Raw genomic sequence first — 19,837 nt, forward strand, 5'->3', positions numbered from 1 at the left:
TCTCTTCCAGAACCCAAAATGTGACTCTCTCTTATTGAGATCCTGGGGAGAACCCATTTGTCAGATGGAGGGGATCCTCTGTGGAGCTCAGATGGACAGACAGAATGTGTCACAAGAGCTTTTTTTCAGCTCAATGGACACTCCTGATTATGTCACACTTGGAAGACCCAAGGTGGGTTAGAAGGGAAGCTATTTCCCATTTGGGGATGTTCCCCACGGAGTCTTCTGCAAGAGCCCCCCTTTGCCCCCACCTGCACCCCCACTTACCCCTGGCGGAGCTGTCGGACCCCCGGTCGCTTGCTGCAAAAGGGAGGAAACATAGGAGTCAGGATCCCAGGAAGGGAGATCCCATCCCCCCAGCCCTTCTCCTCCCTCCTTCTGACCCCATCCCAAATCGGTCTCATGGGGAGGGGCCTAAGAAGAGTTCAGGGACAGGCAGCCCAGAGGCAAGGGGGCTCAAGGACAGCACTGGGGGGGGGGGAAGCAGGTGCTGGAGGGCAAAGAGAGATGGGCACAGCCTGGCATGGAGGCAGTGGGGGGCGGGTGTGATTTGGGAAGGAAAGGGGCAGAAAGGCAGGGGGGGAGCAGTGGTGCCAAATCTGGAGGGGAGGGTTCCTGACATCCACAGACTTGAGCCAACCAAATCTTTAGCTTCAGGTCCCAGTAAATTAAACCACCAGAGACCCCTCTCTCCCCCCACCCTCGGTTCTTCCTCCTGCTCCTTCTTGGAGCCCCTCCCTCAGCTGACAGCCTCTCTGCAGCCTTTTCCTGGCCCTGAGGGACCCCTTGCTGTCCCCAGACAGGCTGAGCAGACAGGCTTAAGCTTTCCATCAGGGTCTTGGGCTTCAGGACTAGGCCACCACCAGGTTTAGTTTAGTCTGTTTGTAACGTGTTCCTGCTCCATATTGGGGGGAAATATGTCAGACAGAGAGAGGGGAGGAGTCACTCACTTGAGGCTGCTTTGTAGGCTGATTTCTCGCTCTGTTTCCCTGTGAAGACAAAAGCAGAAGGTCAGAGCTTGAAGGGACCTCCAGAGGCCACACAATTACATTTCGACAATCTGGCTCTCAGATGCTGAAACCTTCCCAGCACATGCTTCTCTTGTCTCTTCCAAACACCTCCAAGGAAGGGGAGCCCAGAAGGGGAGCATTTCAAGGAACTCATGTTACAAAGAAGTAGAAAAAATTGAGGAAATTAAATAAAAAAGTCAACATGAGGAAACCAGGCAATGGACAAATTTCAAGAGGGTGGAAGGAAACATTATCCAGTCCCTTCACTCATTCATTTTTGGATTATTATTTTGGTGATTCTCCAAATAAAAATACAAAATGAGAGCACAACATAATAAAACAAAAACAAACCAGTAACTCACATTTAAAAAGCTCAAGGCCTGTTTGAGAGAAACGTTTTTGCCTGGGGCCTAAAGATGTATAAGGAAGGCTCCCTGCTAAGTGTGCACAGGACTGAAGGCTTAGGATGGATTAAAACTTCAAGTGGGAAGTGAATTTCTTGAACACAGAGTGAGCGCAAAGCAATGACCAACAGGACTTTTGGTTCATGTTCAAAGGGTGTTTTATGGGGAGGGGTCTCTGTAGGGATACAAGGGGCAGTTGCCAGGAAGACTCCACCAGCACATTCACAGTCGGAGGCCGAGGCAGAAGGACACAGGAGAGGCAGAAAACGCATCCAGGGTTTACTTACTGCGGATGAAGAAGAAGATGATCCCAAAGATCTCGGAGACCAACAGGATAGCAGCCACAACACCCACAATGAGCCACAGGTTACCTAAAAGGAGACAAGAGACATTTTTATTCAGACTGGCGGTAGCAGCTCCCCATGGCCTCAAGCAGGAGATTTGAGTGGAGGTGCTGAGCTATGAGCCCGGGGGGATTTTACGTGTGCAAAGCAGGGACTCTTTCTGCCTCCTGACATGCCAAGGTCCTCTCTGTTGTGGCCCCGATACAAGGGAGTTTTTTTCCACCAGAGTAAAGCATTAGAGGTCTTTAAAATAACCATTTTATTTAAGGAAGACAGTAGACAGGCACACCTGTTTCATCACAGACTCCAGACTTAAAAGCAGCTCTCCTTCTGCTCAGGCGCTTCAGCCTTCTCTGTCCTGACCCTGAGAGGAAGGGATTCCCTCCCCTCTGAGACCCCCCAGAGCCCAGCATTACAGGCCTTCAGGGAAGACACAAACCCTTAGAAAAAAGCATCTTGTGTAGGGTTGCCATATGTCCGGTTTTTCCTGGACACGTCCTCTTTTTCAGACTTAAAATGTCTGTCCAGACAGATTCTTAAAATGGGGCCAAATATCCAGGTTTTTTTGTTTGTGTAGAATCTCTGAAGTCTGTAGCGCTAGTGAGTGAGCCCTGGTCCCCTCTACCCTCCCTGGGTGAGTCTTTGGCTCAAGGGCCACTTCCATAATTCTTGCTTGCCTGCCTGTGAGAAGGAGAGTCTGGGGTGTGGGTGGGGATGTGCGTTCAGGTGCTCCTGCTGGGGAAAAGGGAGTCTTGCTCTTAGACATTCTGCTTTGGTTCCTGCAGGCACAGCTTTCCTGGCGGTGTGTGAGAGACGAGCGTTGTTATTAAAATTCCTGCTTGCTCTTCCCAGCGGTGTGCGGATGTTTGGGCTGAGTGGAGATGAGTATCAGTTTTTGTAGCTGGGCGCGAGTGTGAGGAAGAGCGAGTGAGAATCTTTTTCACTGTGAAGTACACTCAGTCCGGGGCTCCCTCTTTTAAGTTCGTTGCCCCTTTTTCAGTCACAGAGTGTAAGTAAATCAGCCATGTGGAGGAGATGTGTTTGATTTTGAAGAAGTAAAATAAGTGCCCACATTCTTTGACATCACAACTACTTGGGCTTAAAGGCAAAAAGCTGATGGCCAGTTTTTACCTACAACATTTGAGTTCAAGGCCTATGAGACACTTGCCGGAAAAGGCTGCATCTCTGTCGAAATCTACAGATTCTGAATCAGTTGCTTCCCTCACACACACAGGATCCAACTGGGGTTCCCCATCTGAGCTGTGCTGCTGCTGAAGGGAGGAGTTGACTGGAAATCCCACTCCCAGAGCCCACCCCTTTCCCTGTCTGTCTGTCTGTCTGTCTGTCTCTCACCAGGCTCCTCCTCCCAGGCCACGTCCAGAGGCTTCTCCAGGCTGTCATGCTCCACGCGGCACCGGAAGCGCTCCCTCTCCTCGGGGTCGATCTGGACACTGAGCAAGAGATAGTAGGTCCCGTCCGAGTTGGGGGCGACCAATCCTCGGAGGGTGCCCTCCTGCCAGACCTTCCCGTCCTTCACCCAGTTGGCATCAATCTCCTTGGGGTAGAAGCCGTGGACTTGGCAAACGAGGGTCTCCAGGCCGTCATAGTCTGCCTTCCTGGTCACCTTCACCACCGGAGCCTCTGCAAAAAGGGCAATCATTAACTGGGGTTAACAGAGAGACATCCACAATGGGAGCCTGGAGGAATCCTGCATTTTTTAAGAGCAGAGGAGCATGGACCCAAGGGGCAACCTAGTCAGAATCTCCTCACATTTGCAGAAATTAAAAAGTACTGAGTATAAGTGGGATTTCCTCAACCTCCCTTGGCATCTTCCCCAGTCAGTGTCTATGGTGGAACTATTTTTAGATGTTTTATCCTTTGTTTGCCAAAGCAGACTCCTTTGGGAGGGAGGACTGGGTACAAATTAATTTATCATCTTGAAAAGCTCTTGTGGTTCCAAGATAGTCCCAGGGAGCTGCCTCTAGGCTGAGGGGCAGGTCCCCAATGGGATCCTTCCAAGTTGCAAGTCATGAACTGTGGGCAGCTCAGGCTGATCCTGGTTCCTCTCTTGAGGGGGGAAGAAATGCTGGACTCGCTGCTCTCCGTTCTCCGGGACTTTTCAGCCCAATAATTAGTGAGCAAAGCCAACAGCCCTGGGAAAGACAGAGCTCCTTTCTAGTTCTCCCGCCTGCCCTGAAAGGGTCCCTTGAGGTTGGAAAGGGCCCATCTCCCTTCTCCACGGCAGCCTCCCTTGGAGTGGAAAGGGCAGACCAGGAGGCCCAGTAAGCCAGCAACTTACGCACATTTAACTTGTGCACATACAGCTTTACCCACTTGCCAAAAATATTCTAAAAACCAAAAGGAGGAGGCGGGTGTCTGGGGAAGAAGGACTTTGGCAACCCAATCGCCCCTGAATCCAATATACACAATTTTGGCTTTAGGCACGATTTGCAGAATGTAACCCTTGTTTAAAAACTGGCTCCCTGGGTAGCTGTTGTCTGAAGGGGCTGTTTCAGGATCCCACCCACTTTGCAGTGCCTGGACTGGAAACTCAGGTCTGGGAGGGGATGTGACTCTGCTGGGGGGATCAGGAAGTAAGGAAGGTCAAGCTCTTTCCCCACAGAAACCAAAAACAAGAGCTCCCCTCCCCACCCACCTCCTCACCTGTCCTCAGCAGAACCTCTGTCCCAAAGAGGATTATTCCCAGCCTCCTTTGCACGTTGTCACCCTTGAAAACGCTTCATTGTGGCTTTTGGAGCGAAATCCTGAACCTCAACAAATATGCTCAGTGTCTCTGGGGTGAATTATCACCAGGCCCCCATAGATGAATTTGCTCAGATCTCTCTAAGAACGGCTAATACATATGTGTCAGTCCTCAAAAAGGGGGGGGTGCTAGAATTATTTCATTTTTAATTAATTTTCATTTTAACAAAACTTAGTAAGAGAGAGACAGGACCCCTCATGCTTCTCTTGCCTGGTCTGACATTCCCTCCCCATCTGCAGCAGATCCATCATGGCGAGAGGCAACTTCAGGGATACCAACTAAACTCCTCCGTCTGGAACATAGATAGATACACTCGGAATTTCTAAATGTTTTGTAGGATGCCATCCTCTGTCCCCTTACAAGGGAGTAAGCAGGGACACCTTCTGAAGGTGCTATGGACTTGGACAACTGTTCTGCTCAAGTGTCCACTGTTTCCTTTTCAAGGAAGGAGATGGGGACCTGGGGGTTGGTCATGTGACCTCCCAGGAGCCCCACCTGGTCTAGGTGCCCTCAGCCTCCGCTGGACCTTAACTCCCCAGTCCTGGGGGAGACAGAGGGAAGTCCTTGGTCAGGCCCTGCTTCCTACATAGAATGACGGATTTCGCTCTCAATATAGGGCCATAGTTGTCAACTTTTCCCTTTTCTTGCAAGGAATCCTGTTCGGAATAAGGGAATTTCCCTTAAAAAAAGGAAAACGTTGACAGCTATGTATAGGGCAGGATTCCCAGCCCCACCCCCATTGTGCAATGGTCCATTCCAGTCAAAACACTGGATCGTGATTGGCCCCTGTGCCAGATTCCTGGAGGCAGAAGAGTGGACTGTACCATTTCAAGGCACGGGGTTGGGGAAGATGACACTTCTGAATGTTCCCCATGGAAAAAAGTAAAATTCCTCACAAATAAAATATATAATAAGGTAGAAGTGGGAACTCCCATACTCTCTCACCATGTGCAGGTTTTCTGCTAACCTACAGTTTTAGTGAGGGGGCTGCATCCTGCCCTCTAAGACATATTTTATGGGCTCTCCACACATTTTCTATTTTTTTAAAAAATGTTAATTTATCTAGTTTTAAAGACTTTAAAGGCAAGAGGTTTTCTGTATCTCCCCTCAAATCTGTCCATTTCAATTTTCTTTTTTTTTTAAATTAAAAATGCATTTTGCTTTACTGGCCCCTTCCCTGCTGTTTCTTTGTGTCCCCTCCCCCATTTGTCTTTTGCCACCCCTTATTCTAGCCAAAGGGGCATGGGGGGGCTGTTTTTAAGCATCTGCCCCCCCAATCATAGTCTAAAATGACCCCCTTTCTCCTCCCAAACCTCTGCCACCACCACCAAGAAAAGTGTTTGCTGTTTGGTCCAAAAAGGAAGACTGTTGGGGGGAGGGGAGCTTGAAGGGAAACTGCCCCACTAAGCCCCCTCCCCTCCCCACTGTCCCCCCTCACCTGTCCTCAGCAGAGTCTCCTTCCCATAGTCCAGGTGTCTCTGTAGCCACTCAATGCAAATCTCCTCCAGGTAGTGCTTATAATACTGGTTCCCGGCCAATTCAGCATCCCACTTCCTCTTGGTCACTTGGGCCCCTGTATCGGCTGCCGTCCAGGTGAGGGTCTCCTTGTCAAAGGCGATGAAGTCCCTCCCATTGTAGCCAAACTGCCAATAACCTCCTTTGCGCCCGTCTGACCTCAGCTCACAACTAAGCATCTCCTGCAGGGAGGGAAAACCTGGGGGTGGGAGTGGAAGGAGACACCCGAGATGTCAAGAGTTGTGTGTGCACTAGAGAGAGATTATTATTCCTTTATTCAAGTTCTATACCGGCCTTCATCCAAAGACCACAGGATGGTTTACAAGAGAACACCACCAAAATATATACCATAGAGGCAGACAAATAAATAATAATAATAATAATAATAGCACACAGCCCCTTCCGGTTTAAAAGAACATAGATTGTTGAATTAGCCGAAGGCCTGGGAGAATAGGGATGTTTTCGCTTGGCGCCTAGAGACATGTGATGCCAGGCAAGAGACAGAACCAGACCAGGAACGCAAAGAGAAGTTCAGAACAGGATATATATATATATATATATATATATATATATATATATATATATATAAACACTCTCAGTTTCAGGGAAACAACCTCAGGTTCAGGGAAGAGTCAGAGGCAGCATGTGAACCATGAGGAGGAAATGGAAAGAAATGGATGTTATATCTCCCCCCCCCCCCCCACACACAGTTTTTAACCATAATCCAACCCAAAACTGAGTAGTTTACAGTGCAATTATATGTGTGTCTAACCAGAAGTAAATACCACTGAGTTCAGTGAGACTTACTCCAGGTATATCCGTGTATAGAATTGCAGTCCTGATTTCATTGAAATATATGAGTCTTCTTTTACTTACACTCCTGTGTTGGATTATGATCTTGGAGATTGTTTGGGGTCGGGGGGTTTTTTGCAGTTTCTTTTTCTTTCTCCCCCCCCCCCAATTAAAAATAGTTTATTTGTCACAGCATATATTTCAAACATTCTCATAACCTTAAAAATCATAAAACAACACATCATGTACTCTAATCTCATTAAAGGGAAGGAGTACATAATGTCTGCAACAATCTGAAAGGTTAAAATGTACACTTCATGAATCCCAAACTGTGTTACCCACCCCAAACACTACCCCCCATGGGCCTCACTACCCGTGTGTCCAATAAAATCGCCCCATACTGCATAGAAGTTATCGTTTTCCTTTTGGCCTGTTGCTACCACGGTTTCCATGTTAGCTTTTCCAATAAAGCTGTCCACCAGACTGCTTCATGCCGCTTATCCTGTCACAAATTCTACTCATATTGATCCAGAACATATTCCGACGTATAGTTAGCAGAGTAAAAACTTGTTTAGGGAAGATTTTCATGTTTTATGTTTTATCGTGTTCTTAATATTCTGTTGGGAGCTGCCCAGAGTGGCTGGGGAAACCCAACCAGATGAGTGGGGTTTAAATAATAAAATATATTATTATTATTATTATTATTATTATTATTATTATTATTACTATTATTATTATTATTACGCTGAATAATTTCAGTTCGACTGCCAAGGCCAGACACTTTGGACAACTGTAAGTCTGAGTACAGGCTGAATGTAAACCCCTCGCTCTGAATGATCCTGCAGCTAACGTCTTCAGTTCAACTAATTCACTTATTTAGCTTATGTAGGTAGCAATAGGATGCTTTCTCACCGCTGCTGTATCACAGTCACCATCTTTCCCGCCCCCCACACTATGTTAAATCTTTGTTGCAGTTTCTAAATGCCAAATATACATTGCTTTTCACTTTGAACCACCACACAACAGTTCCAGAATTGTGTTTGTTTTCCAGAATATGACACAAAATTTAGCACCCTGTGAACGTTAGGGGTTTTGTTTTTGTTTTTTCCCCTCAGGGGAAGCAAAGTTTTATCTTGCTTGAGCAAATGTTGGCAATCCCTGGTAAACTCAGTACAGTTGTACCTCAGCTCCCGAATGCCTTGGGAGCAGAATGTTCCAGATCCCAAACGATCGAAACCCAGAAGTGAGTGTTCTGGTTTTTGAACGTTATTTTGGAAGCCGAATGTGCGATGAGGCTTCTGCAGCTTCCAATTGGCTTTGGTTTCCGAACGTTTTGGAAGTCGAACGGACTTCTGGAACGGATTCCAAGGTACAACTGTAATCAGAAAGCAGCTGGGCCTCATTGACCAGCACTCTGGACAGCACCTTCTCTGTTTCCCCAAAAACAAGATCCCTGCCCCAGCATGGGTTCTCAAGGAAAGAGCAATTCTCCTTTTCTCTTCGCCAGGGGTTTGCACAGTGACTGGCCCAATCGGTCAATTTCACAAATCAAGATGATGACCATTATCATATAACCGACCTGCAGCTCATTCCCAAGTGCCTTTTTGCAGAATAAAAAATGTATCATTTTAAGAAAGTGCAGGTACAGATTGGAAGGGGAGAGGGAAGGACTTCTGCCCAGGTTGGAGAACATCCCGCCCATCACCTCGTCCCTTTCGTAGCAGCAGGCATCTCCCTTTGCCTCCTGAGTGCCAGAGAGATGAATATTGGGGGTCTCTGTCTCTCCTGCCTTCCACTCACCTCCGCTCTGGTTGAAGCGAGTCTGCAGGGTTACTAGGTTCCGCCGCAGCACTTTCTCAGCGCCCTGAAAGAGTTGCGTGCTCATCTTCCAGTACTGAGGATCCTCCTTTTCCGCCTTTCTTATCCAGGGGACCTGAGGCAGCGCCTCCTGGGTGTCACTGTCGTACTGAACAAATTGCTGGTCATCCACGTACCCCACAGCAATGAACTGGGGCAGCCCCTGGCCAGGCTCAGACACGGCTGTGTAGAAGTAGCGCAGGGAGTGAGAAGTGGAGCCTGGAAAGGAAGAGAGAGGGGCAGAGAGTTAGGGGTCCTGCCACTGAAGGAAGCAGCCTAATCCTGCTGTGTTACAGGCAGCAGCCCTAAATTAGGAGATCCAAAGTTCAGCAGGGTTTGGGGGAGTTTGTAGACCTGCCCTTAAACATAGAGGAAGCAGAGCAGAGGGAGCCTGGAAAGGAAGAGAAAAGGGGGCAGCGTTAGGGGTCCTGCAGCTGAGGGCTCTCTGACAATCCAGCAGCCCCCAAACGGAAGATCTGAGGTGTATATGGCAATGGGTTTGTAGCAATGCCCCTTCCCAGCACCTATGCTCTGTAGAATCAAAACAAAACATTTCATAGCTTCCCCACTGCCATTCCCCTATTTGAGGTATATTGCATGTTTATGGAAAAAATGCAAATAAACTGGGAGAGAATTGGGGATTAGAGTGTAAAAAAACAAAATTTGGGGAGCATCAGGAGCCATGGGAACAGAAAGTACGAGTGTTGTGGCATAAGGAGGGGAAGAGGGATAAATTTTTGCAGCTCCCAGAGGCTGCCTCAAAGGGAAGAAAAAAGAGAGGGCAGGCAAAGGTGCTCTGTAGATACACCTGGAAACAACAGCACACACACACAGCCCGGCCAGACCCCACAATCCATCTCTGTTTCCCTTTGAGGGGCAACCGTCGAGAAGGCTCTGCACTGTCAAGTTTCTGCCCCAAAGGGATTGGGAAGAAAGGGGGAAAGGGCAGAAGCTGAATCTGCACCAAGCCTCATGTTTTTAATTCCAGGATGCAACATATCCATCAATCAGTGTTTGAAATCCGCCAGGCGTGTTTTTGCAACCGGCACGGGTCCAACTGTGACCACACATGGAGATCTCTGGATGCTAGGCTGGCGACTGACATCTCCATCTGGCTGGGCCCTCCAGACTTCTTAAGCGGCTCAGCAGAGGAGCTCATTCACTGCATTTAGATCCCACCTTTTTCACCCCCCTCCTCAGTTAATCCCGACCACAACCCTGTGAGGTAGGTGAAGAGGCTGTGACTGCCTCCAAGGTCACCCAATGAGCTTCATGGCGGAGCGGGGATTTGAATCTCAATCTCCAAGGTCCTCGTCCCGACACTCTAACCACAATGGCTTCCTAGAGTCCTTCTGCTATGGGGCAGCTCTATAAATGAAGGAGGTGAGGCTGAGGCAGCAAGAACAACAACAACAATAGTAAATTGATATGCTGCCCATCTGACTGGGTTGCTCCAGACACTTTTAGTGGCTTGTAAAACCACAGTAAAACATCAAACATTTAAAACTTCTCTATACAGGACTGCCTTCTGATGTCTTCTAAAAGTCAGATAGTTGTTTATTTCCTTGACACCCTGCAGCAATGCCCCCGTCATTCCTCATCGTGGACAGAACTGGGGAGGACAGGAAGGTGTGCTCCCAAACGCCTATAATTCATTCCCTTCCCCTGGGGAGTTCACGGCAGAGATGGGCTTTGAACCAGAGTGTTATGGGTTCTAGCCCCACGGTGGGCAAAATATTCCTGCATTGCTGATGACCCTCATGGTCCCTTCCCACTCTACGATTCTGTGGAATAAATACAGTGGAATAAATACAGTATTCTGTGGAATAAATACAGTGGTACCTCGCTTTAAGAACAGTCCTGTTTAAGAACAATTTGGTTTACAAACTCCGCAAAACCAGAAATAGTGTCTTGGTTGCAGAACTTTACCTCGGTCTACGAATGGAAGCTGAATGGTCTAAGGGCACCGGCGGTGGGAGGCCTCATTGGGGAAAGTGCGCCTCGGTTTAAGAACAGTTGTGGTTTAAGAACAGACCTCTGCAACGGATTAAGTTCGAAAGCCGAGATACCACTGTACCATTAATTATATTACTCTCCAGCGCAGCTCCCTTTCCCATAGGCTATACCAACACTAGCCATTAGATGGTGGAAGGAGCCAACACAGATCATCCCCATCAAGGAAGATGGATTAACTTTTGCCTTGTTCACAACCATCCTGCTCTCCTTCTCCCTCTCCACACCTTGCCATGAATGCACACTGAGCGGGGAAGGGACATGTGCCCCTTTGTGCCTTAGGGAAGAGAACAAGGCTCCGTGGTGGAGAGCTACAGCAAATTCTCAAGTGGCACGGCCCTACAGAATACACGATCAGCCCCACGGCCACTCCACACCCCCAAGAAAAAACTGACACCCCTCAATTCTCACCTGGGATGAAGGACAGGATATAAGACTCAGACTATCTCAGTATTTTATACCAACAATGGCCTCACATTTGGGGGCACCAAGTTAGGACCTTCCTTCTGACACCCATTATGGTCTCTGCCTAGACCCCACCCCACGAGATTATCAGAGCTCCACAGCAATGTCTGGCAAAGGCCTGGCAAGAGATTCGGGGGCAAGGGGGCTTCTTGCATCCCCACCCCTGTGGGGACTGCGATGATGAGTTGCAGACATTAGGGCTGGATGACATCTGGTTTTCAACATTGCAACATATCACCTGCTAAATGTCACGATGTACCGATATATTGTGATGTCTGAAATAAGGATGGAGCTAAGGAGAGGCAGCAGCTGCCTTCACGGTTTCCCCTGCATTGTGGTTTTTGCACAGCACCCACCCACTCCATGATTCGTGACAGGTCTAGAATTATGAAACCGGTATCACGATACAGGCTTAAAAACCCGTTTTGGACAATGCATCAATATATCGCCCTGCCCCAGTAGACAACTTCAACCCCACAGGATAAAATCACATAAAATCACGAAATACACAATCAAAATACAGTGGTACCTCGGGTTAAGAACTTATTTCGTTCTGGAGGTCCGTTCTTAACCTGAAACTGTTCTTAACCTGAGGTACCACTTTAGCTAATGGGGCCTCCCGCTGCCGCTATGCGATTTCTGTTCTCATCCTGAGGTAAAGTTCTTAACCTGAGGTACTATTTTGGGGTTAGTGGAGTCTGTAACCTGAAGCGTATGTAACCCGAGGTACTACTGTATGACTCTTCTCAAAACATCTAAGGAGTTGAAATACAGAGGCTGGATGCTTTGAGTGGGTGGAGTCGGAAACCCACAAGACAAACATTTCCTTCTGCTATTTCCCTCCAGCTCAGTTTCCTTTCACAAAAGATCAAGTGAGACCCAATTCTGATGCCTGAACCTCCTGGACAACTTTCTCCCAGTTCAAATCACAAGAGCTCAGAGGAAAGCTGGGAGTTGCGTGTGGGTCTCAAAAAGCCACAAACCAGTCCCACGTCCCCCAAGAGGAAGAAGCTAAGGCCAGTTGCTCCCCTCCCCATCTCTCCCATGCAACTGACAGGAAGGGGGCTGCACCCCATGGCAGATATTGAGTGACCTTAACAAGACAGAGAATGAACCAATTTTATGCCGTTAGGTTTTTTTAAGCTTTCTGGGTCACTTACAGACTTTGATGTGTAACAAGCAACAAATAAGCTGAATAATAATAATAGTAATAATAATAATAATAATAATTTATTATTTATACCCCGCCCATCTGGCTGGGCCTCCCCAGCCACTCTGGGCGGCTTCCATAAAAACCAAAAATACAATAAAATATCACACGTTAAAAACTTCCCTGAACAGGGCTGCCTTAAGATGTCTTCTGAATGTCAGGTAGTTGTTTATCGCTTTGACATCTGCTGGGAGGGTGTTCCACTACCGAGAAGGCCCTCTGCCTGGTTCCCTGTAGCTTTGCTTCTCGCAATGAGGGAACCGCCAGAAGGCCCTCGGCGCTGGACCTCAGCGTCCGGGCAGAATGATGGGGGTGGAGACGCTCCTTCAGGTATACTGGACCGAGGCCGTTTAGGGCTTTAAAGGTCAGCACCAACACTTTGAATTGTGCTCGGAAACGTACTGGGAGCCAATGTAGGTCTTTCAAGACCGGTGTTATATGGTCTCGGCGGCCGCCCCCAGTCACCAGTCTAGCTGCCGCATTCTGGATTAGTTGTAGTTTCCGAGTCACCTTCAAAGGTAGCCCCACGTAGAGTGCATTGCAGTAGTCCAAGTGGGAGATAACCAGAGCATGCACCACTCTGGCGAGACAGTCCGCAGGCAGATGGGGTCTCAGCCTACGTACCAGATGGAGCTGGTAAACAGCTGCCCTGGACACAGATTTGACCTGTGCCTCCATGGACAGCTGTGAGTCCAAAATGACTCCCAGGCTGCGCACCTGGTCCTTCAGGGGCACAGTTACCCCATTCAGGACCAGGGAATCCTCCACACCTGCCCGCCTCCTGTCCCCCAAAAACAGTACTTTTACTTTAATAGTAAAATATTTATACCAGTTTTCCATTAAACTATTTCCAAAACTATTTGCAATAAAAGCAAATGACATTTGGGGGTGGGGTGGAGTCACAACCACTTAAAAAAAGGACCAAACACAAGTACAGTGGTACCTCGGGTTACAGACGCTTCAGGTTACAGACTCCGCTAACCCTGAAGTAGTACCTCGGGTTAAGAACTTTACCTCAGGATGAGAACAGAAACTGCACGGCGGCAGCGGGAGGCCCCATTAGCTAAAGTAGTACCTCAGGTTAAGAACAGTTTCAGGGTAAGAACGGACCTCCAGAACAAACGAAGTTCTTAACCCGAGGTACCACTGTAGGTAATATTCTTCTGCAAAGCTGTGAAGGGCAGGTGAATCGTACCTAACCTCAAAACCTCTCTCTCTTCCCACTCCATGGATGCCTGGAGGATGCGGACTATTTGGACCTCTTCCAATCAGGATTCAGGCCCCATCATGGGATTAATAATAATAATAATAATAATAATAATAATTTATTATTTATACCCCACTCATCTAGCTGGGCTTCCCCAGCCACTCTGGGCGGCTTCCAACAAAATATTAAAATACAGTAATCCATCAAACATTAAAAGCTTCCCTAAACAGGGCTGCCTTCAGATGTCTTCTAAAAGTCTGGTAGTTGTTGTTCTCTTTGACATCTGATGGGAGGGCGTTCCACAGGGCGGGTGCCACTACCAAGAAGGCCCTCTGCCTGGTTCCCTGTAACTTGGCTTCTCGCAGGGAGGGAACCGCCAGAAGGCCCTCAGAGCTGGACCTCAGTGTCCGGGTAGAACGGTGGGGGTGCAGGGCTGCTTGGGAGTGGGTCATAGAATCATAGAATCATAGAATCGTAGAGTTGGAAGAGACCACAAGGGCCATCGAGTCCAACCCCCTGCCAAGCAGGAAACACCATCAGAGCACTCCTGACATATGGCTGTCAAGCCTCTGCTTAAAGACCTCCAAAGAAGGAGACTCCACCACACTCCTTGGCAGCAAATTCCACTGTCGAACAGCTCTTACTGTCAGGAAGTTCTTCCTAATGTTTAGGTGGAATCTTCTTTCTTGTAGTTTGGATCCATTGCTCCGTGTCCGCTTCTCTGGAGCAGCAGAAAACAACCTTTCTCCCTCCTCTATGTGACATCCTTTTATATATTTGAACATGGCTATCATATCACCCCTTAACCTCCTCTTCTCCAGGCTAAACATGCCCAGCTCCCTTAGCCGTTCCTCATAAGGCATCATTTCCAGGCCTTTGACCATTTTGGTTGCCCTCCTCTGGACACGTTCCAGTTTGTCAGTGTCCTTCTTGAACTGTGGTGCCCAGAACTGGACACAGTACTCCAGGTGAGGTCTGACCAGAGCAGAATACAGTGGCACTATTACTTCCCTTGATCTAGATGCTATACTCCTATTGATGCAGCCCAGAATTGCATTGGCTTTTTTAGCTGCCGTGTCACACTGTTGGCTCATGTCAAGTTTGTGGTCAACCAAGACTCCTAGATCCTTTTCACATGTACTGCTCTCAAGCCAGAGAGTTGGTCCCAGCCAACTAAATGTCTGGGGCAGGTTCCACAGGAGGGGATGCACTGCGACAACCAATCTCAGTGATGATGGGTAGGAGGAGACCAGACCACGTCATTACCGAGGAGGCAGGTTTAGTCATTGTTTATAATAATAATAATAATAATAATAATAATAATAATAATAATACCCCACCCACTCTGGGCAGCTTCCAACAAAATATTAAAATACAGTAATCCATCAAACATTAAAAGCTTAAGGACTATCCCTGCCTCCGGGTCTGGCCTTGACCGGATGGATACTAGAATCAGCAAGGGATACCTACATGCCCTGAAGGTGCTGCTGTCTACATATCTAGATGCTGAAGGTGCAGCAGCTAGACTGGTGACTGGGAGCAGCTGCTGAGACCACATAACACCCGTCTTGAAAGACCTACATTGGCTCCCAGTACGTTTCCGAGCACAATTCAAAGTGTTGGTGCTGACCTTTAAAGCCCTAAACGGCCTCAGCCCAGTATACCGGAAGGAGTGTCTCCACCCCCATCGCTCTGCCTGGACACTGAGGTCCAGCGCCGAGGGCCTTCTGGAGGTTCCCTCATTGCGAGAAGTGAGGTTACAGGGAACCAGGCCTTTTCAGTGGTGGCACCTTACCTGCATAGCTGTCAACTTTTCCCTTTTCTTGCGAGGAATCCTATTCAGAATAAGGGAATTTCCCTTAAAAGAAGGGAAATGTTGACAGCTATGTCCACCCTCCCATCAGATGTCAAGGAGATGAGTAACTATATAACCTTTAGAAGACATTTGAAGGCAGCCCTGTATAGGGAAGCCTTTTAATGTGTAATGTTTTATCAGGGTTGCCATATGTCCAGAATTTCAGGTATTCACCATCCAGGCGGAAAATGCTGAAATATCCTGGACGTATGACAGCCTGTCAGAAGTGTAGATTTTGGTGAATTTAATTTAAAATTGTTCAGAAAAAAAGCTAAACAACTTTGGTCAATGCTCCCACCCCCCCCCCCCCCAAAAAAAACTCAACAGATGTTCACTTTTTGAAATATGGCAACCCTAGTTTACTATGGCTTTATCATTTGCTGGAAGCTGCCCGCAGTGGCTGGGGCAACAGCAACAATTCCCTTTTCTGTGGTGACTCCCCACTTGTGGAACGCTCTCGCCCGGGAGACACCAGGGGGAAAAGGTACTCTTCAACTAGGCCTTAGACCGATTAAACTATGGCCGTGTGTGTGATAATTTTGTTTGCTATTTTGTTATGCCTCGTTATGTTTTTATACTGTAAACTGCCCCGTAATCATCGGGCGGAGGGCAGTATAGAAATTCAGTAAACAATTTAGTAAATAATAATAATAATAATACTGGATATGCAAAAGCTTTTCTAAAGGCAACTAAACTTTCAAATTCTACATTTTGGGGGCAGTTACAGATAGGTAGCCGTGTTGGTCTGCCATAGTCAAAACAAAACAAAAAAATTTTTTTCCTTCCAGTAGCACCTTAAAGACCAACTAAGTTAGTTCTTGGTATGAGCTTTCGTGTGCATGCACACGAAAGCTCATACCAAGAACTAACTTAGTTGGTCTTTAAGGTGCTACTGGAAGGGGAAAAAATTTTTTTTTTATTTTGGGGGCAGGCAGCGCAAGCGGAATTTGAGGGGGAAAGCGGCACAAACGGGTGACCAACGCGCCAGAGAAAAGAAACGATCGATCAGCAGAGTATTTGGCCATTGCGGGCCAGGGGATCCCTCGGTCACGGGGGTTGGACTGGATGACCCTCAGGGTCCCTTCCATCCCTTCTTCCGTGCTATGATTCTCACGTATCCACCGGATTCTGGGAAGCAACAACACGTGCGAGGGGCGAGTCGCTTCCCACGCCATTAATCCCGCCGCCCCCGCAGGGCTGGCTTCTTTCTGCGAGCCGAGTAAGGCTGCGGTCTCTGCCCCAGGCGGCATACAAAGCGGGGGGCGGGGAAGGATATTCACGAAGGGCTTCGGACTCCGGATCCAGTCCGGACTGGGAACTCCCACCCTGCCCCGCCCCTGGCAAAGGTCCTCAGCCCCGCAGTTTGACCCCCCGAGGTACTGACCTACGCAGACCAGGAGCAGCAGCAGGAGGGCAGCCGCCCCCAGGATCCGGGGGGGCCAGCGGAGGAGGAGGAGGACCCCCATCTCCCCCCAAAACGAAGCTCCGTTTTTCTTCTCCGTTTTCCGACTCAGAGAGCCGTTCTCTGCCCCGCCTGCGGAACCAGCAGCAGAGCGAGACGGGATTGGGCGAGGGGGAAATATTCCGCCAATCGGAAATCTGAGCGCAGATGGCGGCATCAGTTGCCGGGCAGAACTCGAGGCGCAAGTTTGGGAGCGAGGTTGGCGAGGGAAAGAGAAAGTACTGTACAGTGGTACCTCGGGTTACAGGCGCTTCAGGTTACAGGCGCTTCAGGTTACAGACTCAGCTAACCCAGAAATAGTACCTCGGCTTAAGAACTTTGCTTCACGATGAGGACAGAAATCGGGCTTCGGCGGCGCAGCAGCAGCAGGAGGCCCCATTAGCTAAAGTGGTAACTCAGGTTAAGAACAGTTTCAGGTTAAGTTACAGTGGTACCTCGGGTTAAGTACTTAATTCGTTCCGGAGTTCCATCCTTAACCTGGAACTGTTCTTAACCTGAAGCACCACTTTAGCTAATGGGGCCTCCTGCTGCCGCCGCGCTGCCGGAGCACAATTTCTGTTCTCATCCTGAAGCAAAGTTCTTAACCCGAGGTACTGTTTCTGGGTTAGTGGAGTCTGAAACCTGAAGCGTATGTAACCTAAAGCGTATGTAACCCGAGGTACCACTGTAAGGACCTCTGGAACGAATTAAGTTCTTAACCCGAGGTACCACTGTAAGGACCTCCGGAACGAATTAAGTTCTTAACCCGAGGTACCACTGTAAGGACCTCCGGAACGAATTAAGTTCTTAACCCGAGGTACCACTGTACTGTAATTGCAGCTCCTCGCTGGGAATCGCCCCCTCCCTCCCTCCTTCCCCTGGCAGCTCTTCCTGTTCTACCTTGCAGGGAGGGTGTAGGAAGGGAGGGGAGAAGCTGCGGCAAAGCAGAACGCAGAATCCTAGGATTGCAGAGTTGGAAGGGTCCCAGGGCATAGCTGTCAACGTTTTCCCTTTTTTTAACGTTTTCCCTTATTCCGAATAGGATTCCTCGCATGAAAAAGTTGACAGCTATGTCCCAGGGACATCTAGTCCAACGCCCCCCCCCCCCCGCAATGCAGGAATCTCAGCTCAAGCACCCAAGACCACCTCCCCAGGGAGACCCTCGCCCTGTCAAACTGCTCTTGCTTTTATTGCGAGACAGCAACTTGGCTGTTGGTCCCATCATTTAATTCCCACAATAACCCTGTGAGGTAGGTCAGGCTGAGACGCTTCACGGCCTAGTGAGGATTCGAACCCAGGTCTCTTGGATACAAATCCACAACTCTAACCACTACACCACACTGGTAACCACCTGGGATGCCTCTGCGGATGAGCACATCCTGAAGGATTTGGGCCATCCAAAGTTTGGGGGATATTTGTGGCAGTTTTGCTGAATCCGGAACGGACGTACATCACTCTAAAACCTGAGGATAATCTGAGATTAAGACAGACAGAAGTTGTTCTCTGCCACTGGACTGGTGCTTAGCAGCTCATTCTGATATTTTGAATTACAACGACTTTATTGAATTGTATTGATCATATTTGATGAATGATTTCTGGTGTCTGCTATTTTGAATTACGATCTTTGTTTAATTGTATTAATCATTTTGATGATTTCTGATATCGTCTGATATTTTGAATTACGATGACTTTATTGAATTGTGTCGATCATTTTGATGAATGATTTCGAATATCTGCTGATATATTGAATTACGATGACTTTATTGAATTGCATCAATCATTTTGACGAATTTGCTGCGTTATTTATATGTTCTTGTGTTTGATGGCATAAGGATTGCAATGCTTGCTGTTTTTAAATATTGTGAACCAATTTGATCTCAGCATTTGTTGCTGGAAAAGTGGAATAGAAATATTAAGTCAAGAACATATTATTTTGTTGCTCATATGAATTTACGTACTCAGGTTCTTTCTTATTCTGTAAGCTGATTTGGGTATTTATTGTAGAAGAGGGGCTATAATATAGTGAATAGCAATACAGCCCTATGCTTTTGGCACCTAAGCAGCGTTATTATTACTATTAATTATTATTATTAATAATACCCCATCCCTCTGGCTGGGTTTCCCCAGCCACTCTGGGCAGCTTACAAGATATGTAAATACATAATTAAAACATCAAGCATTAAAAACCTCCCAATAATACGAGCAAGGGAGAGAGAAACTTCTCCATATATATATTTCCTCCATATTTATATACTGTACAAGTTTATTCGCTTCTCTCGAGTTGCTACTCCTCCTATTCTACTAAAGCTGAACTATTTTGGTTACGCAGCTGCTATTTTTACGTTTTTTCGTCTCGCAGCGCCCTCTAGCGCCCAAGCCCCGAAGTCGAAACTCTCCTTTCTTTATAGTCAGCTGATTTCCCAGAAATAGCTCTTTCATAACTGACTCATAGACTTAAAAAAAAAACCGCAGAGCGGTACATCTCTTGCCCGGAGAAAGGACTTCCAGGCTACTTCTAGACTACTTCTCTCCTCGCCTTTTTTTTTGACAGCTGCTCATCGGACACCTTATTAGGAATTGATGAGTTTTTAGAAACCTGTGACCCAAGAAATAAATTTCATGCCCTTTCAATTCAAGTCTTACTTTGTGTGGGAAGTATGATTTTTTTTTTAATGTTTTAAGTTCAGCTGTTAATAAAATCTCCTTTTATTATTCTACTATTATCATGAGGTTTCTTTTATTATTGTATTGTTGGATTTCATTGAATAATAATAATAATATTTTTTTTTTAAAAAAACCGTATATCTCTGAAACATTGGGGCTCCAATTCCCAATTATTTAGCCTTTTCCAATTGTGCACTCAATTAGTGATCCCAGACATTGGAGCAGTGCAACTTCCTTTCTTCTTTTTCTTCTTGTTCTTCTTCAATTTATCTCCTGCCTTTCCTGCACGGAGCTAG

General features: G+C 47.5%; 1 protein-coding gene across 7 annotated transcripts in view; it reads right to left on the reverse strand.

Moving 5' to 3' along the window:
* The window catches only part of LOC310756986 (class I histocompatibility antigen, F10 alpha chain-like), a 151,731-nt gene extending 134,661 nt beyond the window's left edge, over positions 1-17,070 (reverse strand). For 2 of the 7 annotated variants that reach the window (XM_083602023.1, XM_083602025.1), the window contains exons 1-7: positions 16,821-17,070; positions 8,630-8,905; positions 5,961-6,236; positions 3,112-3,399; positions 1,702-1,785; positions 951-989; positions 264-300 (exon numbers count right to left, since the gene is read on the reverse strand). In XM_083602023.1, coding sequence (XP_083458149.1) covers positions 264-300; positions 951-989; positions 1,702-1,785; positions 3,112-3,399; positions 5,961-6,236; positions 8,630-8,905; positions 16,821-17,055 — 1,235 coding nt within the window. In that variant the 5' untranslated portion in view covers positions 17,056-17,070. Of the gene's footprint in view, positions 1-263; positions 301-950; positions 990-1,701; positions 1,786-3,072; positions 3,400-5,960; positions 6,237-8,629; positions 8,906-13,569; positions 13,663-16,820 lie in introns of those variants that run through there. The other 5 variants (XM_083602028.1, XM_083602024.1, XM_083602026.1 and 2 more) reach the window with 5 other exon arrangements.
* Between the last annotated feature and the right edge of the window lie 2,767 nt (positions 17,071-19,837).

Source organism: Podarcis filfolensis, assembly GCF_964270895.1.
Source record: "Podarcis filfolensis genome assembly, chromosome: 2".
In the NCBI taxonomy this organism is placed as follows: domain Eukaryota; kingdom Metazoa; phylum Chordata; class Lepidosauria; order Squamata; family Lacertidae; genus Podarcis; species Podarcis filfolensis.